The 25,722-nt window shown below is 49.9% G+C and overlaps 1 protein-coding gene across 1 annotated transcript in view; it reads right to left on the reverse strand.

Moving 5' to 3' along the window:
* The window catches only part of PKNOX2 (PBX/knotted 1 homeobox 2), a 314,173-nt gene that overhangs the window by 85,806 nt on the left and 202,645 nt on the right, over nt 1-25,722 (reverse strand). The window contains exons 5-6 of the mRNA XM_083161584.1: nt 5,184-5,292; nt 514-623 (exon numbers count right to left, since the gene is read on the reverse strand). Coding sequence (XP_083017710.1) covers nt 514-600 — 87 coding nt within the window. The 5' untranslated portion in view covers nt 601-623; nt 5,184-5,292. The remainder of the gene's footprint in view (nt 1-513; nt 624-5,183; nt 5,293-25,722) is intronic.

Consider the following 25,722-nt stretch of genomic DNA (forward strand, 5'->3'; position numbering starts at 1 on the left):
ATCAGACAGGACTAGTTTAGTGGCGGGATGAGGCCCTGCCTACAGTCCTGTATTGGAGAGTGGATATTGTAGATCAGACAGGACTAGTTCAGTGGCGGGATGAGGCCCTGCTTACAGTCCTGTATTGGAGAGTGGATATTGTAGATCAGACAGGACTAGTTCAGTGGCGGGATGAGGCCCTGCTTTCAGTCCTGTATTGGAGAGAGTACACTGGCTATTAGGACTGGGGTTGAGGTGGTATAAGACCCTACCTCTAGTCATGTATTGGTGAGTGTATACTGACTACCACCAGTCCTGTTTTATAGACAGAGGATGAGACCTTGCGTATAAGTCCTGTATGTATTAGTGCTGGTGCTATGAGTGGAGAATAAGCAGTGGCATTGGATATGTGAGTGGTAGGTGTAGGATAAGGTCCCTGTTTACAGTCCTGTATCGCACCCATAATGAAGCTAGGACTGGTGTTAGATAGGCAGGAATCAGCACACCCTGTTCTACATGTTTTTCTGCACTCACCTGCGGACTCTCTTGGTAAGGGGGTGGGGGCACACTCTGGGTGGCCATCATTGACAGAGCTGGTGCTGGGGACACATGTTGCATCATGGCATTGATTCACATCTAGAGCCCTGTTGAAGGGGAGAAAGTTAATCTGCATTAAAAAAAATGTCTTTGGATAAAAAAAAGAGTCTTTCATAATCACAGATAATGTCTGCTATGTGATCTGTGGATACGTACATGTCCTTCTGGTCTGGCCAGGAATACTATGTGATGATGCATCATGTGACCCCAGGACCAACAACTAGGCAGAGTCATAGAATACGCTCCACTGTGAGTGTACACCAAGTACCTACCTACTTCCATAACGTTACACACTGTGATAAGGAGCCTGTGGTCAGCTCAGTATACATCGGTGACAACACACAATTCCAAATAGAGAAATAAAAAGAACATAGAACTTTATTTCCAATTCATCATAGAAATATAGCACATTTTTAGCTTATGGTCAATGTAACGCGATAGACGCCGCCGTTCACACATGTATCGCTTATATACACTGACCGATGGTGAATTGACATATCGGCCAGCCGATATATTGACGCACCATCGGCCAGTGTGTATGAGCGATATATCTGTGAACGGCGGCTCAGCTTTACAATACAAAGCTCGGTTATTTGTACTGAGGCAGGATACTCGCCGCTCCTCCCGTATACCTAATATCAGCCGAGAGAACAGAACCAGGGGGCCTAAACCTTTTCCATGAAAATATTAATGCACACCATGAAAATCAGACCAGAAAAATAATGAGCTCATTATACATCTGCTAATTAGGGTGTTGACAATAAACCCATTAGACCAATTAACATCCCGTTACCAGTGTTACCGTTTGTCAGGTCACAGAGGGGTTAATAGCGCCTGGTAATTACCTGGGAGATTGTAGCCTGCACACAGCGTACAGACACAAGGTGTAAGTGAGGGAGCCCGGTGCCACAACAGAGGGAGGCAAGTATGGCACAGAGAACGATGCGTCCCCATAGCACCCAGCTGGCGCTGCTGCCAACCCACCGTGTGTAAAGGGTTAATGAAAAACCGAATACTGAGTAAACAAAAACACAGCTGGGAATGCCATAGAGAACAATCACCAGACTGGGGCAGCACTACTGCCATGTTCCAAATAACTAAATGCCCCTCGCGGACAATACAAACAGCGTGGCACATGTACAGATCAGGACGTGACATTAGCTAGAGGTCAGGTCAGTGCTACCATCAGAAATAGTGGGGCGCACGATTAACAAAATAGACAGAGTCCCCCACCTCACCCCAGTTCTGTCACACCGCTCCAACCCTATGTGATTTGGTATAGGTGGAGGTTTATGGGGCAGTACGGATGGTGTAATGGTTAGCATTACTGCCTCACAGCGCTGAGGTCATGGGTTCTATCCCCACCATGTGTTATATATACGGGGCAGTACGGATGGTGTAATGGTTACATTACTGCCTCACAGCACTGAGGTCATGGGTTCTATTCCCACCATGTGTTATATATATATACGGGGCAGTACGGATGGTGTAATGGTTAGCATTACTGCCTCACAGCACTGAGGTCATGGGCTCTATCCCCACCATGTGTTATATATACGGGCAGTACGGACGGTGTAATGGTTAGCATTACTGCCTCACAGCACTGAGGTCATGGGTTCTATCCCCACCATGTGTTATATATACGGGGCATTACGGATGGTGTAATGGTTAGCATTACTGCCTCACAGGGCTGAGGTCATGGGTTCTATTCCCACCATGTGTTATATATACGGGGCAGTACGGATGGTGTAATGGTTACATTACTGCCTCACAGCACTGAGGTCATGGGTTCTATCCCCACCATGTGTTATATATATATACGGGGCAGTACGGATGGTGTAATGGTTAGCATTACTGCCTCACAGCACTGAGGTCATGGGTTCTATCCCCACCATGTGTTATATATACGGGGCATTACGGATGGTGTAATGGTTAGCATTACTGCCTCACAGCGCTTTTCAGGAACTTCAAAAGTTGGGAGGTATGTTTTGTGTGCTCTGTTGTAATGTCTGTGCGCACGCTCGTTGAGTTGTGTGCGCGCGCACGTGCGCACAGCTTAGAGGGAACACTGTTTCTATCCCCACCATGTGTTATATATACAGGACAGTATGGATGGTGTAATGGTTAGCATTACTGCCTCACAGCATGGGTTCTATTCCCACCATGTGTTATATATACGGGGCAGTATGGACGGTGTAATGGTTAGCATTACTGCCTCACAGCACTGAGGTCATGGGTTCTATTCCCACCATGTGTTAAATATACGGGCAGTATGGATGGTGTAATGGCTAGCATTACTGCCTCACAGCACTGAGGTCATGGGTTCTATTCCCACCATGTGTTATATATACGGGGCAGTACGGACGGTGTAATGGTTAGCATTACTGCCTCACAGCACTGAGGTCATAGGTTCTATCCCCACCATGTGTTATATATACAGGGCAGTACGGATGGTGTAATGGTTAGCATTACTGCCTCACAGCGCTGAGGTCATGGGTTCTATCCCCACCATGTGTTATATATATGGGGCAGTACGGATGGTGTAATGGTTATATTACTGCCTCACAGTACTGAGGTCATGGGTTCTATTCCCACCATGTGTTATATATATGGGGCAGTACGGACAGTGTAATGGTTAGCAATACTGCCTCACAGCGCTGAGATCATGGGTTCTATCCCCACCATGTGTTATATATACGGGGCAGCACGGAAGGTGTAATGGTTACATTACTGCCTCACAGCACTGAGGTCATGGGTTCTATCCCCACCATGTGTTATATATATGGGGCAGTACGGATGGTGTAATGGTTATATTACTGCCTCACAGTGCTGAGGTCATGGGTTCTATCCCCACCATGTGTTATATATACAGGGCAGTACGGATGGTGTAATGGTTACATTACTGCCTCACAGCGCTGAGGTCATGGGTTCTATCCCCACCATGTGTTATATATACAGGGCAGTACGGATGGTGTAATGGTTAGCATTACTGCCTCACAGCACTGAGGTCATGGGTTCTATCCCCACCATGTGTTATATATACGGGGCAGCACGGATGGTGTAATGGTTACATTACTGCCTCACAGCACTGAGGTCATAGGTTCTATCCCCACCATGTGTTATATATACAGGGCAGTACGGATGGTATAATGGTTAGCATTACTGCCTCACAGCACTGAGGTCATGGGTACGATTCCCACCATGTCCCCAACTGTGCTGAGTTTGTATATTCTCCCCATGCTTGCGTGGGTTACCTCCCACAATCCCGAAATATACTGGTAGGTTAATTGGCTCCCAACAAAACTGGGTGCGTGTACATGTGTGGAATATAGACTGAAAGCTCCACTGGGGCAGGGACTGACGTGAATATGCAAATAGTCTCTGTACAGCACTGCGGAATATGTCTGCGCTATATAATATCTGGTAATAGTCTCTGTACAGCGCTGCGGAATATGTGTGTGCTATATAATAACTGGTAATATTCTCTGTACAGTGCTGCAGAATATGTGTGCGCTATATAATAACTGGTAATAATATTCTCTGTACAGCGCTGCAGAATATGTGTGCGCTATATAATAACTGGTAATAATAGTCTCTGTACAGCGCTGTGGAATATGTGTGCGCTATATAATAACTGGTAATAATATTCTCTGTACAGCGCTGTGGAATATGTGAGCGCTATATAATAACTGGTAATAATAGTCTCTGTACAGCGCTGCGGAATATGTGTGCGCTATATAATAACTGGTAATAGTCTCTGTACAGCGCTGCGGAATATGTGTGCGCTATATAAATAACTGGTAATAATAGTCTCTGTACAGCGCTGCAGAATATGTGTGCGCTATATAATAACTGGTAATAATAGTCTCTGTACAGCGCTGCAGAATATGTGTGCGCTATATAATAACTGGTAATAATAATCACTGTACAGCGCTGTGGAATATGTGTGCACTATATAAATAACTGGTAATAATAGTCTCTGTACGGCGCTGCGGAATATGTGTGCGCTATAAAAATACCTGGTAATAATATTCTCTGTACAGCGCTGCGGAATATGTGTGCGCTATATAAATAACTGGTAATAATATTCTCTGTACAGCGCTGCGGAATATGTGTGCGCTATAAAAATAACTGGTATTAATATTCTCTGTACAGCACTGCGGAATATGTGCGCGCTATATAATAACTGGTAATAATAGTCTCTGTACTTCGCTGCGGAAAATGTGTGCGCTATATAATAACTGGTAATAATAGTCTCTGTACTTCGCTGCGGAAAATGTGTGCGCTATATAATAACTGGTAATAATAACCTGCAGTAATAATTCACAGGGGTTGATGCACAGGGAAGGCTTGTTTTAAGAAGTCGTCCCTGTGCATCAGTCTGCTGTTGTAGCACTACCTGGTGCAGCTCTCCAAGTACTGACGGTAGGAGCCAGGGGTGGGGCCTCTCTCCCCGATGGCAGCCTATAGCATACTGCAGGTCATAAGCTACAGGTAAGTCTAGGGTTACTATACTGCATGGCTCACCACTATACATTTTTATACATTGGGAGCATGTGCTAACACTGCCCTCGCCAAGCTGGTACACAGGTAATATAATATAGTACCTTATGCTTTCTCAGGGAACCAGGAAAGTCCCCAACATCGATCAGTTTCATAACAATATACGCTTTTCCTACTGCAATGCTCTTCTCCAATAAATGCGAACTTCAGCAACTAGAATACACAATAACAGCATATAACAGGCATGTGAGAAAGCTGCAGCCCTGTAACACTGGACAACACATTTACATCACCGGTCTCTGGACGGCAGAGAACCCATGCCAGTAGGTGCTGGTGCATGCCTGCTGTGCCCAGTACCCGTCCGGCGCAAACCATGATACAGGATTTATATACCGCTCCCATTGTATCAATGGCTCACAGCCCTTTCCTCCCACCCACTCAGTACATATGCACACATCGAACAAGGGGTTAATACCCCCTCCAAAAGATCGAGCAGAGGAAGCTGGTACACACTCCGCAGGCGAGCTGTGTGCAATCAAGAGAGATTGTTTTGCAACATGTTGGCGGCAGCCACCAAGCAGGGATAATGGCATGTGTTTGTTTTACTGCAGGCACAACACGGGGGCAAAGCCTGGCTACCGGCGCTTCCCACAAATCCACAGCTGAAATAATCAAAGCGTAATTGCAGATGAAGACACAGCCCGGCTGGAGCAAGTGATTTCTAATCAAGGAAGGGAAGAAATATTGGCTGAGGGATTACCATAAATTTCAGCAGGCCCCAGTATTTATTACTGTCATGTGGCTCAGGTGGAAGGAAAGGCAGAATATTCATCTCTGGTATATAGGGGAAGGCTGTGAGGTTCTCTGCTATCAATCTAGTGCACTCTGTAGGCAACATGGCATAATACACAGATATATACTGCATACCTTCCTGGGAAAAGAGCCCATTATGATATATATATATAATTATTATTATTATTAATATATGTTGTGTGGCTACATTCAAGCCTGAATTTAACCTGGCTACAATCAGCCACAGAACATGTGTAAAACGGGATGCCGCCACTGGTTAGGTTTAGGCAGCATAGGGGGAGGTTAGAGTTATGCTGTGAAGTGGTGGGAGGGGAGGAGAGTCAGGGTTAGGCACAAGGATGGGAGATTTATTGTTAGTCACTAAGGAGGGGGATTAGCATCAGGCTGCAAGAAGGGAGAGAAATGATCAGGGTGTTAGGCATGAAGAAGGGAGAGAAACCTGTAGGAAGAGAAGGTTAGGGCTAGTCTGTGGGGTGGGGGATGAGCAGGGTGTTAGGCATGAAGAAGGGAGAGAAACCTGTAGTAAGAGAAGGTTAGGGCTAGTCTGTGGGGTGGGGGATGAGCAGGGTGTTAGGCATGAAGAAGGGAGTTAGTCACTAAGGTGGGGGTTTACAGTAGACGTCATGAGGGGAGGGTTAGAAAAGGGGTGGAGGTGGGGGTTCGCCAGCAGTAACGAAAGGTTAGGGTTGATGGGGGGGAGTGGTTAGGCAGTAGGAAGTGAAGGTTAGTGTTGGGGGGGGATCGGAGTGGTTAGGCAGTAGGAAGTGAAGGGTTGAGGGAGGGGTTAGGGTTAGGCAGTAGGAAGTGAAGGGTTGGGGGGAGGGGTTAGGGGTTAGGGTCAGGCTGCAGGAAGGGAAGGTTAGTGTTGGGGGGTGGTTAGCGTTAAGCTGGCCATACATCAGAAAGATCGATCTTAAGATCGATTGCGCTCATGATTGTGTACAATTTCCCTTGAAATCCCCAGCAGTCCTTGGTGGTTTTTGGACACACAATCTGCATACAATCCATCATACAATCAGTCATACAATCCATCTGCTGCATGATTGTGCACACAATCTGCATACAATCCATCATACAATCCATCTTATGATTGATTGTATGATTTTGTACACAAGATGTGCACACAATCTGCATACAATCCATCTTACAATCGATTGAGATTGTATGATTGGGTACAATATCTTTCTGATGTATGGCCACCTTAAGATTGCAGGAAGAGAATGTTAGCGGGGTGGAGGTAGGGTTTGCCTGTAGGCTGCAGGACGGGAAGGTTAGTGTTGGGGGGGGGGAGAGAGGAGGGGTTAGGCAGTAGGAAGTGAAGGGTTGGGGGAGGGGTTAGGGTTAGGCAGTAGGAAGTGAAGGGTTGGGGGAGGGGTTAGGGTTAGGCAGTAGGAAGTGAAGGGTTGGGGGAGGGGTTAGGGTTAGGAAGTAGGAAGGGAAGGGTTGGGGGGAGGGGTCAGGCTGCAGGAAGGGAAGGTTAGCGGGGGTGGAGGGAGGGTTTGCCTGTAGGCTGCAGGACGGGAAGGTTAGGGTGGGGGGTTCTGTGCATCGGGGTGCCGCTGTTAGTCTTCTGACCACCGGCATCCCAGATGCTGCCAAATCCATCCCTGTAAATCATAGGCATCCCAGATTAAGGGATATTATGGTGTGTGCGTATTTGTACTGTACCTATAACCTGGCAAGCAGGCGTGTAACATGTGAATGAGCCAGTAACTGCAGTTTCAAATTGAGCCATGTAAGCGATATAACATGTTTCAATAGTCCATTATATGCGTGCGCCGAGCACCTGGGATATTGGTTTGAGTCCTCCCTAATGGCACTGCGTCAGACAGGCAAACACAACAACATCACATACACAGCATTGTAATCTCCACAACTGAGATCCTCCAACAGTAACATCAGCATATAGGTAACTTCCCACCCCCAGCCTGTGACGTGGCCACTCCCACTCTCACCTGGGCCTGTGACATGGCCACTCCCACTCTCACCTGGGCCTGTGACATGGCAGCTCCCACTCTCACCTGGGCCTGTGACGTGGCCATTCCCACTCTCACCTGGGCCTGTGATGTGGCCACTCCTACTCTCACCTGGGCCTGTGACGTGGCCACTCCCACTCTCACCTGGGCCTGTGACATGGCCATTCCCACTCTCTGTCGACCTAAGTGTGGTCGATAAAACGATCCACACCCATCTCAGTCTGGTACTGTTACTGTGTGCCCTTCAGGTGGCAGTCTGTGAGTCCATGTTACAGTACAGCAGGCTGGGGAGCCCAGTGTGCAGGTGATCTCAGTGTGGTACTGTCACTGAGTGCCCTTCAGGTGGCAGTCTGTGAGGCCATGTTACAGTACAGCAGGCTGGGGAGCCCAGTGTGCAGGTGATCTCAGTGTGGTACTGTCACTGAGTGCCCTTCAGGTGGCAGTCTGTGAGGCCATGTTACAGTACAGCAGGCTGGGGAGCACAGTGTGCAGGTGATCTCACTCAGTGTGGTACTGTCACTGTGTGCCCTTCAGGTGGCAGTCTGTGAGGCCATGTTACAGTACAGCAGGCTGGGGAGCCCAGTGTGCAGGTGATCTCAGTGTGGTACTGTCACTGAGTGCCCTTCAGGTGGCAGTCTGTGAGTCCATGTTACAGTACAGCAGGCTGGGGAGCACAGTGTGCAGGTGATCTCAGTCTGGTACTGTCACTGTGTACCCTTCAGGTGGTAGTGTGTGAGTCCATGTTACAGTACAGCAGGCTGGGGACCCCAGTGTGCAGGTGATCTCACTCTGGTACTGTTACTGTGTGCCCTTCAGGTGGCAGTCTGTGAGGCCATGTTACAGTACAGCAGGCTGGGGAGCCCAGTGTGCAGGTGATCTCAGTCTGGTACTGTTACTGTGTGCCCTTCAGGTGGCAGTCTGTGAATCCATGTTACAGTACAGCAGGCTGGGGAGCCCAGTGTGCAGGTGATCTCACTCTGGTACTGTTACTGCGTGCCCTTCAGGTGGCAGTCTGTGAGTCCATGTTACAGTACAGCAGGCTGGGGAGCACAGTGTGCAGGTGATCTCACTCTGGTACTGTTACTGCGTGCCCTTTAGGTGGCAGTCTGTGAGGCCATGTTACAGTACAGCAGGCTGGGGAGCACAGTGTGCAGGTGATCTCAGTCTGGTACTGTTACTGTGTGCCCTTCAGGTGGCAGTCTGTGAGGCCATGTTACAGTACAGCAGGCTGGGGAGCCCAGTGTTCTGGTGATCTCAGTCTGGTACTGTTACTGCGTGCCCTTCAGGTGGCAGTCTGTGAGGCCATGTTACAGTACAGCAGGCTGGGGAGCACAGTGTGCAGGTGATCTCAGTCTGGTACTGTCACTGTGTGCCCTTCAGGTGGTAGTGTGTGAGTCCATGTTACAGTACAGCAGGCTGGGGACCCCAGTGTGCAGGTGATCTCACTCTGGTACTGTTACTGTGTGCCCTTCAGGTGGCAGTCTGTGAGGCCATGTTACAGTACAGCAGGCTGGGGAGCCCAGTGTGCAGGTGATCTCAGTCTGGTACTGTTACTGTGTGCCCTTCAGGTGGCAGTCTGTGAATCCATGTTACAGTACAGCAGGCTGGGGAGCCCAGTGTGCAGGTGATCTCACTCTGGTACTGTTACTGCGTGCCCTTCAGGTGGCAGTCTGTGAGTCCATGTTACAGTACAGCAGGCTGGGGAGCACAGTGTGCAGGTGATCTCACTCTGGTACTGTTACTGCGTGCCCTTTAGGTGGCAGTCTGTGAGGCCATGTTACAGTACAGCAGGCTGGGGAGCACAGTGTGCAGGTGATCTCAGTCTGGTACTGTTACTGTGTGCCCTTCAGGTGGCAGTCTGTGAGGCCATGTTACAGTACAGCAGGCTGGGGAGCCCAGTGTTCTGGTGATCTCAGTCTGGTACTGTTACTGCGTGCCCTTCAGGTGGCAGTCTGTGAGGCCATGTTACAGTACAGCAGGCTGGGGAGCCCAGTGTGCTGGTGATCTCAGTCTGGTACTGTTACTGTGTGCCCTTTAGGTGGCAGTCTGTGAGGCCATGTTACAGTACAGCAGGCTGGGGAGCACAGTGTGCAGGTGATCTCAGTCTGGTACTGTCACTGTGTGCCCTTCAGGTGGCAGTCTGTGATTCCATGTTCAGTACAGCAGGCTGGGGAGCCCAGTGTGCAGGTGATCTCAGTGTGGTACTGTCACTGCGTGACCTTCAGGTGGCAGTCTGTGAGTCCATGTTACAGTACAGCAGGCTGGGGAGCCCAGTGTGCAGGTGATCTCAGTCTGGTACTGCTACTGTGTGCCCTTCAGGTGGCAGTCTGTGAGGCCATGTTACAGTACAGCAGGCTGGGGAGCCCAGTGTGCAGGTGATCTCAGTCTGGTACTGTTACTGTGTGCCCTTCAGGTGGCAGTCTGTGAGGCCATGTTACAGTACAGCAGGCTGGGGAGCCCAGTGTGCTGGTGATCTCAGTCTGGTACTGTTGCTGTGTGCCCTTCAGGTGGCAGTCTGTGAGGCCATGTTACAGTACAGCAGGCTGGGGAGCCCAGTGTGCTGGTGATCTCAGTGTGGTACTGTCACTGCGTGACCTTCAGGTGGCAGTCTGTGATTCCATGTTACAGTACAGCAGGCTGGGGAGCCCAGTGTGCAGGTGATCTCAGCTTGGTACTGTCACTGCGTGACCTTCAGGTGGCAGTCTGTGAGGCCATGTTACAGTACAGCAGGCTGGGGAGCACAGTGTGCAGGTGATCTCAGTGTGGTACTGTCACTGTGTGCCCTTCAGGTGGCAGTCTGTGATTCCATGTTACAGTACAGCAGGCTGGGGAGCCCAGTGTGCAGGTGATCTCAGTGTTGTACTGTCACTGTGTGCCCTTCAGGTGGCAGTCTGTGATTCCATGTTCAGTACAGCAGGCTGGGGAGCCCAGTGTGCAGGTGATCTCAGTCTGGTACTGTCACTGCGTGACCTTCAGGTGGCAGTCTGTGAGTCCATGTTACAGTACAGCAGGCTGGGGAGCCCAGTGTGCAGGTGATCTCAGTCTGGTACTGCTACTGTGTGCCCTTCAGGTGGCAGTCTGTGAGGCCATGTTACAGTACAGCAGGCTGGGGAGCCCAGTGTGCAGGTGATCTCAGTCTGGTACTGTTACTGTGTGCCCTTCAGGTGGCAGTCTGTGAGGCCATGTTACAGTACAGCAGGCTGGGGAGCCCAGTGTGCTGGTGATCTCAGTCTGGTACTGTTACTGCGTGCCCTTCAGGTGGCAGTCTGTGAGTCCATGTTACAGTACAGCAGGCTGGGGAGCACAGTGTGCAGGTGATCTCACTCTGGTACTGTTACTGCGTGCCCTTTAGGTGGCAGTCTGTGAGGCCATGTTACAGTACAGCAGGCTGGGGAGCACAGTGTGCAGGTGATCTCAGTCTGGTACTGTTACTGTGTGCCCTTCAGGTGGCAGTCTGTGAGGCCATGTTACAGTACAGCAGGCTGGGGAGCCCAGTGTTCTGGTGATCTCAGTCTGGTACTGTTACTGCGTGCCCTTCAGGTGGCAGTCTGTGAGGCCATGTTACAGTACAGCAGGCTGGGGAGCACAGTGTGCAGGTGATCTCAGTCTGGTACTGTTACTGTGTGCCCTTCAGGTGGCAGTCTGTGAGGCCATGTTACAGTACAGCAGGCTGGGGAGCCCAGTGTTCTGGTGATCTCAGTCTGGTACTGTTACTGCGTGCCCTTCAGGTGGCAGTCTGTGAGGCCATGTTACAGTACAGCAGGCTGGGGAGCACAGTGTGCAGGTGATCTCAGTCTGGTACTGTTACTGTGTGCCCTTCAGGTGGCAGTCTGTGAGGCCATGTTACAGTACAGCAGGCTGGGGAGCCCAGTGTGCTGGTGATCTCAGTCTGGTACTGTTACTGTGTGCCCTTCAGGTGGCAGTCTGTGAGTCCATGTTACAGTACAGCAGGCTGGGGAGCCCAGTGTGCAGGTGATCTCACTCTGGTACTGTTACTGTGTGCCCTTTAGGTGGCAGTCTGTGAGGCCATGTTACAGTACAGCAGGCTGGGGAGCCCAGTGTGCTGGTGATCTCAGTCTGGTACTGTTACTGTGTGCCCTTTAGGTGGCAGTCTGTGAGGCCATGTTACAGTACAGCAGGCTGGGGAGCACAGTGTGCAGGTGATCTCAGTCTGGTACTGTCACTGTGTGCCCTTCAGGTGGCAGTCTGTGATTCCATGTTCAGTACAGCAGGCTGGGGAGCCCAGTGTGCAGGTGATCTCAGTGTGGTACTGTCACTGCGTGACCTTCAGGTGGCAGTCTGTGAGTCCATGTTACAGTACAGCAGGCTGGGGAGCCCAGTGTGCAGGTGATCTCAGTCTGGTACTGCTACTGTGTGCCCTTCAGGTGGCAGTCTGTGAGGCCATGTTACAGTACAGCAGGCTGGGGAGCCCAGTGTGCAGGTGATCTCAGTCTGGTACTGTTACTGTGTGCCCTTCAGGTGGCAGTCTGTGAGGCCATGTTACAGTACAGCAGGCTGGGGAGCCCAGTGTGCTGGTGATCTCAGTCTGGTACTGTTGCTGTGTGCCCTTCAGGTGGCAGTCTGTGAGGCCATGTTACAGTACAGCAGGCTGGGGAGCCCAGTGTGCTGGTGATCTCAGTGTGGTACTGTCACTGCGTGACCTTCAGGTGGCAGTCTGTGATTCCATGTTACAGTACAGCAGGCTGGGGAGCCCAGTGTGCAGGTGATCTCAGCTTGGTACTGTCACTGCGTGACCTTCAGGTGGCAGTCTGTGAGGCCATGTTACAGTACAGCAGGCTGGGGAGCACAGTGTGCAGGTGATCTCAGTGTGGTACTGTCACTGTGTGCCCTTCAGGTGGCAGTCTGTGATTCCATGTTACAGTACAGCAGGCTGGGGAGCCCAGTGTGCAGGTGATCTCAGTGTTGTACTGTCACTGTGTGCCCTTCAGGTGGCAGTCTGTGATTCCATGTTACAGTACAGCAGGCTGGGGAGCCCAGTGTGCAGGTGATCTCAGTTTGGTACTGTCACTGCGTGACCTTCAGGTGGCAGTCTGTGAGTCCATGTTACAGTACAGCAGGCTGGGGAGCACAGTGTGCAGGTGATCTCAGTGTGGTACTGTCACTGTGTGCCCTTCAGGTGGCAGTCTGTGATTCCATGTTACAGTACAGCAGGCTGGGGAGCCCAGTGTGCAGGTGATCTCAGTGTTGTACTGTCACTGTGTGCCCTTCAGGTGGCAGTCTGTGATTCCATGTTACAGTACAGCAGGCTGGGGAGCCCAGTGTGCAGGTGATCTCAGTTTGGTACTGTCACTGCGTGACCTTCAGGTGGCAGTCTGTGAGTCCATGTTACAGTACAGCAGGCTGGGGAGCACAGTGTGCAGGTGATCTCAGTGTTGTACTGTCACTGTGTGCCCTTCAGGTGGCAGTCTGTGATTCCATGTTACAGTACAGCAGGCTGGGGAGCCCAGTGTGCAGGTGATCTCAGTGTTGTACTGTCACTGTGTGCCCTTCAGGTTGCAGTCTGTGAGGCCATGTTACAGTACAGCAGGCTGGGGAGCACAGTGTGCCGGTGATCTCAGTCTGGTACTGTCACTGTGTGCCCTTCAGGTGGCAGTCTGTGAGTCCATGTTACAGTACAGCAGGCTGGGGAGCCCAGTGTGCTGGTGATCTCAGTGTGGTACTGTCACTGTGTGACCTTCAGGTGGCAGTCTGTGATTCCATGTTACAGTACAGCAGGCTGGGGAGCACAGTGTGCAGGTGATCTCAGTGTGGTACTGTCACTGTGTGACCTTCAGGTGGCAGTCTTTCTCCTTGTCTGTGTTCATCTGCACAATGGCCTAAGCACTGTATATACTCAGGGTCTGTGCTCGCTGACCATTAATTGAGGATTCCGTTACAGCGGCGAAACCACACTCTACTGTGTGTGTGTGTGTGTGTGTATGTGTGTGTGTGTGTGTGTGTGTGTGTGTGTGTGTGTGTTGCCGCTGATCTGTACCCTGTACTACTACACATGTTTTTTCTGGATACATTTTGCCAATCACAAATCCCTGCCCCAGTGGAGCTTCCAATCTATATTCCCTACCACATGTACACGCGCACACAGACATTCTAGGGATTATGTTGTTAAATTACCCGTATATATTTGGGTTGTGGGAGGAAACCGGAGTACCCGGGGGAAATTCTCGAAAGCAAAGGGAGAATATACAAACTCCACACAGTAATGGCCATGGTAGGATTCTCACCCATGACCTCAGTGCTGCGAGGCAGCATTGCTGACCATTACACCACCGTGCCGCCCACATAATCATGTGTAGTCAGCCGTATTAGCTTTCCTCTTACCCAAAGACACAGGTACAGTACAAATGTATATTAGTTGGTCATTACCCCAAATATCCCCCCAGCCTATTCAACCTCAAGATCATTAAAGCTCATTTGTGATTTATATGGATGTGGATTTTAAGGTCTACGGTGATTAGGGCGATGTCAATAGGGCTATAGGCAGTAGGTTGACACGTGAAAAAGGTCGACATGCACAAGGTTGATATTTGACGCAATAAAAATGTTGACATGGCCATGGTTAACACAAAGAAAAGTCAATATGAGTTTTCACTTTTCCTGTCTGCCAACATGGACCCACATTTAGTGTAGCACGTCCCCTTGCCACGCTTCAGACACAGAGCCTGATTCTGGTTCCATCGCTCCCCACATGTTGGCGCCGGGGACTGATGGTAAGCCTCATTCTCATATGTGCATGTGCTGGGCTGCTGTGCGGGCGCCTTCAACGACCTGCACAGTTGGCGTGACGCTCAGACAGGGGGGCGGGGCTGGATATGGGGTGGTGGCAGCGATGGGACATGGGGGACGTTCTATGACGTCAGCAGCCGCCCCGTCTTCATCTTCAATGATTTAAGGTATATTTACGCGAGCAGGTAAAATTGTTCGATGGTTGCTGACAATCAATGATTTCTCCTGCTGCGGGCACACGCGAGGGGATGCGGCGGGGCGGAGCCACAACTGATCAGTAAGGTAAGAATTAGGCCTCGCTTATCTCGCACACTGTTATAATCTCACTTTACGCCGATATGGATACTCAAAACAAGAAGAAACTGGTGACGACCTTTCCTATGACAACCATTGGCATGTCAACCTTTTTGTCAAGGTTGACCTTTGACATGTAGACCCTTTTTCATGTGTCGACCAATCAACAGAACAAGATTTCTTTTCCTAGCTGATAACAGCCGACAATCATTCCCGCCACTGGCTGTGGACAGGAGCTTGGACGGGTCTCTCAGTAGTCCAGGACTTCTGCCCATTCCCATCCAGTGCTGCCCTCTACTTCCATTACCCTGTTGGGGTAATTCTGACTCGCTGGTCTGTTCTATTTGATGGCACTGTCCCAGCATCTGGGGCGAAGGTTCTCCTGTATAATTAGGACACTCAGGAAACCGGAAGATCCTAGGAAAATAGAACCTACTCCCAAGTGCATGGACCAATCCGCACCCTTCTGAGAAACCTTCCATCACTCGGAACCTGGAAGTAGATCTCTAATTAATGCCGTCTCTGGCGCTGAGGATGGTTTTGTGTATCGCCAATAACAACATACGGCAGATGAAAGATGATATCCGGGTGCTTGACAGGCCATGTCTATGTCGACAGTCAATCAACCCTGAAAGGTCTACATACACAATGTCAACATTGACAAAAGGCCGACAGGCACAAGGTTGATATTGTCAAAAAAAATGTGGGAACAAGCAAAAGGTCGACGTGACAATGGTCAATGGTTACTATTTCATGCTTTACCATCCATAAGGACTCCGACTGGGCAAGAGAACCGAAGGATGCGAGGGGGGTGCAGTCACTTTACCTTACTTGCCATCAGTGCAAGGGGAAAGCTGAGAGATCTGGTCAGTGAGAGCCTGGTGTATTGTGGGAGCCGGTGGGAAACAGAGTAGCACTAATTGATTTTTTATAAGCTCATTAGGAAGTTGTATTTATAGGCCAAGCTCTGTATATGCTCTAGTAAATCAGATAGTACAGCCCAGTGTATCGGTCTCCAGCTTCTCCTTCTCAGCAACCTGCCTAGTGGTTAATCCTTCAGGTGCTGGGCCCAGGGACACACAGTTACAATGTGCAGCACCACAGACTACACGGCTACAGCCAGTACTAGACCACAGGCTACACGGTTACAGCCAGTACCAGACCACAGGCTACATGGTTACAGCCAGTACCAGACCACACGCTACATGGTTACAGCCAGTACCGGACCACAGGCTACATGGTTACAGCCAGTACCGGACCACAGGCTACATGGCTACAGCCAGTACCAGACCACAGGCTACATGGCTACAGCCAGTACTAGACCACAGGCCTACACGGTTATAGCCAGTACCGGACCACAGGCTACATGGCTACAGCCAGTACCAGACCACAGGCTACAGCCAGTACCAGACCACAGGCTACACGGTTACAGCTAGTACCAGACCACACGCTACACGGTTACAGCCAGTACCAGACCACAGGCTACATGGTTACAGCTAGTACCAGACCACAGGCTACATGGCTACAGCCAGTACCAGACGACAGGCTACATGGTTACAGCTAGTACTAGACCACATGCTACATGGTTACATCCAGTACCGGACCACAGGCTACATGGTTACATCCCAGTACCGGACCACAGGCTACATGGTTACATCCCAGTACCGGACCACAGGCTACATGGTTACATCCCAGTACCGGACCACAGGCTACATGGCTACAGCCAGTACTAGACCACAGGCCTACACGGTTACAGCCAGTACCGGAACACATGCTACATGGTTACAGCTAGTACCGGAACACATGCTACATGGTTACAGCCAGTACCGGACCACAGGCTACATGGCTACAGCCAGTACCGGACCACAGACTACATGGTTACAGCCAGTACCGGAACACATGCTACATGGTTACAGCCAGTACCGGAACACAGGCTACATGGTTACAGCCAGTACCGGAACACATGCTACATGGTTACAGCTAGTACCGGAACACATGCTACATGGTTACAGCCAGTACCGGACCACAGGCTACATGGTTACAGCCAGTACCAGACCACAGGCTACATGGTTACAGCCAGTACCGGAACACATGCTACATGGTTACAGCCAGTACCGGACCACAGGCTACATGGTTACAGCCAGTACCGGAACACAGGCTACATGGTTACAGCCAGTACCGAAACACATGCTACATGGTTACAGCTAGTACCGGAACACATGCTACATGGTTACAGCCAGTACCGGAACACATGCTACATGGTTACAGCTAGTACTGGACCACAGGCTACACGGTTACAGCTAGTACCGGAACACATGCTACATGGTTACAGCTAGTAACACAGTTCTTAGCTGGTTCAAATAATTTCTCGCTGGTAGGTCACAGAGAGTTTCATCTGGAGCGTATTCACCATGGCCACTTCCATGTGGTGTCCCGCAGGGTTCCATATGACCTCCCATGATTTTTGCTGTTTACATGCTACCACTGGGTGACATCAGATGTCATGGCCTAATCTACCACTGCTATGCAGATGATACACAGCTATACCTGTCCTTTACTCCAGGTACTGAGAACCCAATACCAACCCTAAATGGCATCTAGCTGAGCTCCAGGAGTGGATGATGCCAGTTGTCTGCGACTGAACCCTGATAAAAAACATAGGTGCTTATTATAGGTCACAGGACAAGACTGCAGAAGAGCCAACCAACAGGACTTACGCTTGGGGGTGCAGAACTTCAAAACATGGAATCATGGCGTTGTCCTGGATAGTGGCCTGACACTTAGACATCAGGTACCGGCCACAATCAAATCCTCATTCTATCATAAGGAATATAGCCAGAATCAAGCACTTAATTCCCTCAGAAGATCTGCCTAAAGTCAATCAAACAATCAAAAATAGACTCAAGACTTTCCTGTTTACCCAAACATTTCACTAATGTTCCTTGTTAAGTTTGTTTTATATTTTGTACTGTAAAAGGCTAATGCCAGCACTTTGAGTCCTATTAGGAGAAAAGTGCTACATAAATAACATTATTATTATTATTGGTACTTGTTTCCAAGCACGGCGCCCATCGCATCGTATACCATAAGGCATGCAATAGTATGCGATGCGATGTTGCGCGATGTCAGCCGATGTTATATAATTTTAAATTGTATACCAACGCATTGTATGCCATATACAAAGGTATATGATTTAAAATTGTATAAGCACCCTAATGGGTTTTTTCAATGTGAAATGGTCCCCCTATAAGATTATTAATTGTATAAGCACCGTAATGGGTGCTTACAATGATAAAAGCACCCCCAGGCCACCCCCACTATGAACACCAACCCGAAGTGTGGCGACCTTTTCATACCCCACCATCCACGTTGGCGTGGAGTTGATTTTAGATAGTGTGGCGAGCGCAGCAAGGGGACGCGGAATACATGTAAAGTAATACGCGTCCGCTCGCCACACTATATAAAATGAACTCCACGCCGACGTGGATGGTGGGGTACTGCGTCCCCTCCCACACTCCCAGTAATGCTGTGGGGGGGGGGGAGGCGCGGTCATGCTTCGGCGGCAGGCACTGTCTCCTGTCCTGGCTCCCCTCTGTCTCCGCCCCCCCCCCAATCGCTGCTCTAACCTCCCGGCGTCTTCATTCTTCACATTGGTCCACACTCCACACTGTGACCCGGCACGGCGACAGCCATCACTCAGCCAGCGGTGCCGTCTCCAGCATATCCCCGTCTCCTGCCCGACTAAGCTGTCTCCGGCCCCCTTGGTAGGTCAAGACCTGTCAGCTGTATCCAGCAGCCCCTGTCCCTGCCATGTGTGCCTCTGCCCCTGCGTGCCCCTACCAGTGTATACCTCTGTCCCTGCCCATGTGAGCCCCTGCCCATGTGTTCCTCTGTCCCTGCCAGTGTATGCCCCTGCCCATATGTGCCTCTATCCCTGCCCATCTGTGCCCCTGTCCATCTGAGCCCATGCAAGCCTCTGTCTCTGCCTCCCTGCGGTCCCGGACCTTGCCTCCGCCTCAGTCCCTGTCCCTGATTCCCGAATTTTGGCTGAACCTGTGTGACATGTAAAGTTTGTCTCAACCGTGTGGCAAAACATGATTTTTTTTCTCAATCTGGGTGGCATGATGTGTAATGTGGCTCAGTCTGGGTGGCATGATGTGAAATTTGGTTCAATCTGGGTGGCTCATTCCATTAGAATTTTGGCTCATTACGTGTGGCATAATATTTAAGGGTCAAGTATAAGGGGGTCTACTATTGTGTTGCATAAAGTGTATAAGACAGTGGTTCCCAAACTGTGTGCCGTGGCTCCCTGGGGTGCCTCGGGACACTTGCAGGGGTGCCACGGGTTGGTGCTCCAGGACCAATTCAAATTTTTCATGATCAATTATATATGGACAAAATCAGTGCTAGTGGCTGCCAATCATACAATATGTGTACAATCAGTAGCAAATCCTGCCCTTTAACACATAACTGCACTTAAGAATCACATATAAACCAAATCTACTTCATTTTATATATTCTTTTGGGGGCCTAGGGGTGCCGCGGAAAGATTCTGATACTCTGGGGAGCCGCGATTCGAAAAAGATTGGGAACCCCTGGTATATAGTTATATGGCGTGGCACACTACACTACACTCAAGGACACGCCCCTTTTAAGTGGCCACGCCCCTTTATTCTGGAGCGTGCGCGCCTTAGGCGCACACATAACCGCGGCCTTCACTTTTACATACCCCCACTTTCAAATTTACACTTCAATCACTATATGTGTGTATATCAACGTTCCATTCCACAATTCAGGATACATCAGTGAGTGCCACGCTTTGCTGCTGTGTATGTGTATATATATATATATATATATATATACACATACACACATACACACACACACACACACGGCCCTCGAATATTTACTCGAAGTGTAAAGCGGCCCCTCAGCCGAAATAGTTGCCCACCCCTGCACTATAGCATCAGTGACTGATCCAGCTTTATACAGAGCCAGATTTGATGATAAAGTGATCATAAATCACTCACAAAAAGAGAGACAGCAAAACTAGCGTATTTCTGCTTCGTGGGATATCCTCCTCATCACCAGTGTATGTTTGTAACTGGCCTCTATTCCCAGGTCCGGTACCCCAGTCTCTGCTAATCCCAGGTTCCTGTTCACAGGATATACTAATCCCAGGTCTGTCTCTCTTAATCCCAAATCAGGGTCCTCAATCTTTCCTAATCCCAGGTCAAGTCCTTGTTTTCTCCTAATCCCAGGTCAGGTCCTTGTTCTCTCCTAATCCATCCTTGTTCTCTCCTAATCCCAGGTCAGGTCCTTGTTCTCTCCTAATCCGTCCTTGTTCTCTCCTAATCCCAGGTCAGGTCCTTGTTGTCTCCTAATCCCAGGTCAAGCCCTTGTTCTCTCCTAATCCCAGGTCAGGTCCTTGTTGTCTCCTAATCCCAGGTCAAGCCCTTGTTCTCTCCTAATCCCAGGTCAGGTCCTTGTTGTCTCCTAATCCCAGGTCAAGCCCTTGTTCTCTCCTAATCCCAGGTCAAGCCCTTGTTCTCTCCTAATCCCAGGTCAAGCCCTTGTTCTCTCCTAATCCCAGGTCAAGCCCTTGTTCTCTCCTAATCCCAGGTCAAGCCCTTGTTCTCTCCTAAATCCCAGGTCATGCACTTGTTCTCTCCTAATACCAGGTCAGGCCCTTGTTCTCTCCTAATCCCAGGTCTGTCTCTCCTAATCCCAGGTTAGGTCCTTGTTCTCTCCTAATCCCAGGTCAGGCCCTTTTTCTCTCCTAATCCCAGGTCTGTCTCTCCTAATCCCAGGTTAGGTCCTTGTTCTCTCCTAATCCCAGGTCAGGCCCTTGTTCTCTCCTAATCCCAGGCCAGGTCCTTGTTCTCTCCTAAACCCAGGCCAGGTCCTTGTTCTCTCCTAATCCCAGGTTAGGCCCTGGTTCTCTCCTAATCCCAGGTCAGGTCCTTGTTCTCTCCTAATCCCAGGTCATGCCCTTGTTCTCTCCTAAACCCAGGTCATGCCCTTGTTCTCTCCTAAACCCAGGCCAGGTCCTTGTTCTCTCCTAATCCCAGGTCAGGTCCTTGTTGTCTCCTAATCCCAGGTCAAGCCCTTGTTCTCTCCTAATCCCAGGTCAAGCCCTTGTTCTCTCCTAATCCCAGGTCAAGCCCTTGTTCTCTCCTAATCCCAGGTCAAGTCCATGTTCTCTCCTAAATCCCAGGTCATGCACTTGTTCTCTCCTAGTCCCAGGTCAGGCCCTTGTTCTCTCCTAATCCCAGGTCTGTCTCTCCTAATCCCAGGTTAGGTCCTTGTTCTCTCCTAATCCCAGGTCTGTCTCTCCTAATCCCAGGTTAGGTCCTTGTTCTCTCCTAATCCCAGGTCAGGCCCTTGTTCTCTCCTAATCCCAGGTCAGGCCCTTGTTCTCTCCTAATCCCAGGTCTGTCTCTCCTAATCCCAGGTCAGGCCCTTGTTCTCTCCTAATCCCAGGTCTGTCTCTCCTAATCCCAGGTTAGGTCCTTGTTCTCTCCTAATCCCAGGTCAGGCCCTTGTTCTCTCCTAATCCCAGGCCAGGTCCTTGTTCTCTCCTAAACCCAGGCCAGGTCCTTGTTCTCTCCTAATCCCAGGTTAGGCCCTGGTTCTCTCCTAATCCCAGGTCAGGTCCTTGTTCTCTCCTAATCCCAGGTCATGCCCTTGTTCTCTCCTAAACCCAGGCCAGGTCCTTGTTCTCTCCTAATCCCAGGTCAGGCCCTGGTTCTCTCCTAATCCCAGGTCAGGTCCTTGTTCTCTCCTAATCCCAGGTCATGCCCTTGTTCTCTCCTAATCCCAGGTCAGGTCCTTGTTCTCTCCTAATCCCAGGTCAAGTCCATGTTCTCTCCTAATCCCAGGTCAGGTCCGCAGTCTATGCATGCTGTCTCTGCTATGGCCAAGTCTATACCCATGGCTTCTGCACCTGCCCGGTCCATGCTCACAGGCTGTGCTTACTCCTAAATACATAGGGTGAGGGTTGTTAGGTCTGCAACAACTAGGCCGACAAGCATTGGTCGACAGGCAGCAAGGTCGACATGGGTCTAGGTCGACATGGCTCAAGGTCAAATGTGTCTAGGGCGATAGGACATTAGGTCGACACAAGCATTAGGTCAACATGGGCAAGGTCAACAGTCAAAAGGTCGACATGGGGTTTTTCCCGTTTTTTACCTGAATGTCAACACAGTCGACGTGGACACAGTTTGCAGTGCACCGCATCCCCTCTCATCGCTTGCTATGTTCGCTGCGCTCGGCACACTATTTTATTCTCCCTCCACGCCCTAGTGGATGGTAGGGCATGAAATACAGGCTGTCGGCACATGTCGGCACATGTCGGCTCAAAAAACTGTGAAAAAAACCATGTCGACCTTTTGACTGTCGACCTTGCCCATGTCGACCTAATGACTGTCGTCCTAGACCCATGAACTCTCTTCCTGGAGAAGTGGTGTCGGCAGACACTATAAATATGTTTAAAATAAGGTTGGATAAACATTTATTGGTTAAAAACATCCACGGGTGCGAATAGTAACATAATCTGTCTTTAAAATATCAGAACATGCTATACAACAAGGGATTAGCTACTATAAACATAGGTTGAACTAGATGGACGCAAGTCTTTATTCAGCCTCACCTACACTGGGCGGTATTCAATGTGAATACCTGCGAGGTGCAGCGAATCCTTTTTAGGATTCGTTGCACATTCGCCACGTTCCGGAGCCAGCGGGCTCCGGTATTCAACGTGTCAGGGGCTCGCTGCCCCTGACAGGCGAATATGAGCTCCTGCGGCGAATGCCGCAGGGAGCCTGAGGAGGGTGCCAGGCAGAGAGATGGAAGTCTCTCTGCCTGCCCCAGAACGTTTGTGGGGGGCAGGTGGGCTCCCCGGGTGCCAGGCAGCACAGGCTGCCCCCCGGGGGTGCCAGCAGGGGAGCGTATATTCACTACACACGATCGTAACGATCGGGTGCAGTGAATATATGAATATGTAATGAGCGGCTCGGCTCCGGCGCCCCCTGCTGGCTGCTGTGTAAAAAAATAATAATGAATAAAAGTAGCATGCCTCTCCTCAGAATAAAATTCCTGATTTTTTTACACCAAATGTAAAAAACAAAACACTTTATTTTAAAAGTTCACATTCCACTTCACCATAAAAAGATAGCGATTCCTACTCGGTGAATCATGGTGAAAAAAACCTTCAAATGTATTCGCCATGTGGTCATTGAATAGGGTGATTCACCGTTTTAGTCAGAAATTCGCCAAACAGCACAAATTCGCCATAAAAACCTGGCGAATCAGGCTCATTGAATACCGCCCTATGTAACTATGGGCCTTATTCACTCTTTCTGACAAAATCCTTCTAGATGGACAAAACCATGTGCACTGCAGGTGGGGCAGATGTAACTTGTGCAGAGAGAATTAGATTTGGGTAGGGTTTTACTTCAAAGTGAGATCTATATTGCATACCTCCCAACTTTGCGTCCTCAGCAGTCGGGACACCTATTCAAGGTGACGGGGGGACTCCCAACTGCCACCCCCCCCCCCCCCCCCCCCCGCCGCGGGACACTTCCGGCCGCGGGAGGGACGCAGGAATGTCCCAAATAGGCGGGACAGTTGGGAGATATGATATTGCAGTGTAAAAATAAAGCAGTCAGTATTTACCCTGCACAGAAACAAAATAACTCACCCAAATCTAATTCTCTCTACACCGGTTACATCTGCCCCCCTGCAGTGCACATGGTTTTGTTCATCTAAGAAGGATTTTGTCAGAAAGAGTGAACTAGAATAAGGCCCTATGTAACTATATGTCGACCTTGTCGCCTGTCGACCCAATGCTTGTCGACCTAGTTACCGTAGACCTAATGACCGTATCCCAATCCATAACTGCCTGCGATTGGTGTTACACATTATCAGTCGTGTTCAACCGCAGCTCAATCATTACATTAGATTTCATAGCAATATTTCATGATGATACTGTATAAAGTGTCTGATAACTCCCCAGCTGAGCGCACACTAGATCAGTCACAGAATGATGTAACAACCATTTATACACTTGAATAGAACATGCATGTTACCAATACAGTTTATGGTCCATATTGCAATATACTGTACATGCATGATATGTAGTGCGTTACAAGTGAGAAAGGGTTAATAATTAGCAAGGATAACCCTCTCATCAGTGATTTGGGAACCTCAGCTGCTAACAGCTCATTTTTAAATCCCCCTTTGCATTCCTTCCTTCCTTACCCACCCAGTGCATCAACTGGACAGCTGCACTCAGCTGCCTTTACCTCCAAATCCCCTCACCCCAGATACAAGATCCAGCACTGTGGTTCCTGTCTGATTGTTTCTTACCACCCCAGCCTCAGCTACACAATCCAGCACTGTGGTCCCTGTATCTGATTGTTCCTCATCTCCCCAGCCTCAGCTACACAATCCAGCACTGTGGTCCCTGTATCTGATTGTACCTCATTTCCCCAGCCTCTGCTACACAATCCAGCACTGTGGTCCCTGTATCTGATTGTCCCTCATCTCCCCAGCCTCAGCTACACAATCCAGCACTGTGGTCCCTGTATCTGATTGTCCCTCATCTCCCCAGCCTCAGCTACACAATCCAGCACTGTGGTCCCTGTATCGGATTGTCCCTCATCTCCCCAGCCTCAGCTAGACAATCCAGCACTGTGGTCCCTGTATCTGATTGTACCTCATTTCCCCAGCCTCTGCTACACAATCCAGCACTGTGGTCCCTGTATCTGATTGTCCCTCATTTCCCCAGCCTCAGCTACACAATCCAGCACTGTGGTCCCTGTATCGGATTGTCCCTCATCTCCCCAGCCTCAGCTAGACAATCCAGCACTGTGGTCCCTGTATCTGATTGTACCTCATTTCCCCAGCCTCTGCTACACAATCCAGCACTGTGGTCCCTGTATCTGATTGTCCCTCATCTCCCCAGCCTCAGCTACACAATCCAGCACTGTGGTCCCTGTATCTGATTGTTCCTCATCTCCCCAGCCTCAGCTACAAGATCCAGCACTGTGGTCCCTGTATCTGACTGTTCCTCTCAGCCTCAGCAACAAGGTCCAGCACTGTGGTCCCTGTATCTGATTGTTCCTCATCTCCCCAGCCTCAGCTACAAGATCCAGCACTGTGGTCCCTGTATCTGACTGTTCCTCTCAGCCTCAGCGACAAGGTCCAGCACTGTGGTCCCTGTATCTGATGGTCCTCATCTCCCCAGCCTCAGCAACAAGGTCCAGCACTGTGGTCCCTGTATCTGATGGTTCCTCTCAGCCTCATCTACATATCCAGACCAGTGGTCCCTGTACGTTATTGTTTTTTACCACCTCAGCTACAAGATACAGCATAGTGCTTCCTATGTCCACCTGTCCTTATGACCATTGACTGTAGCCACCATGATGTGTCAACAGAATCCATAGGCTCCATCTCCACCCTGTCCTCCGTTACCCACTCACAAGGCCTATACTCCCTTACCTAGGTCAAGCCCAATCTTATTCCTCAAACAGATAATGTGGTAGTATGGTGCCAGATTCCAACTACGCAGCCAAACCTCATTGCCAAAATTCAGTACGGAGTACGAGTGTACGGTATGATGTCGTCCTAACCACGTCCACTAGGGAAAGGCGGAGGTAAGAGGCGTGGATGCTGCGCCAAGATTAAGGACAAACTGCAGCTTGCTCTGCTGGCTGGTGCTTAACCAGGTTTCTCCCCCACACCAGGCGCCACGTAACCTAAGGTCAGATTTATTATCTTTGCTGGATGATTTCACTCCTGTCTTCTAAGACCA

The sequence above is a fragment of the Crinia signifera genome, chromosome 19 (assembly GCF_055691185.1).
Source record: "Crinia signifera chromosome 19, ASM5569118v1, whole genome shotgun sequence".
In the NCBI taxonomy this organism is placed as follows: domain Eukaryota; kingdom Metazoa; phylum Chordata; class Amphibia; order Anura; family Myobatrachidae; genus Crinia; species Crinia signifera.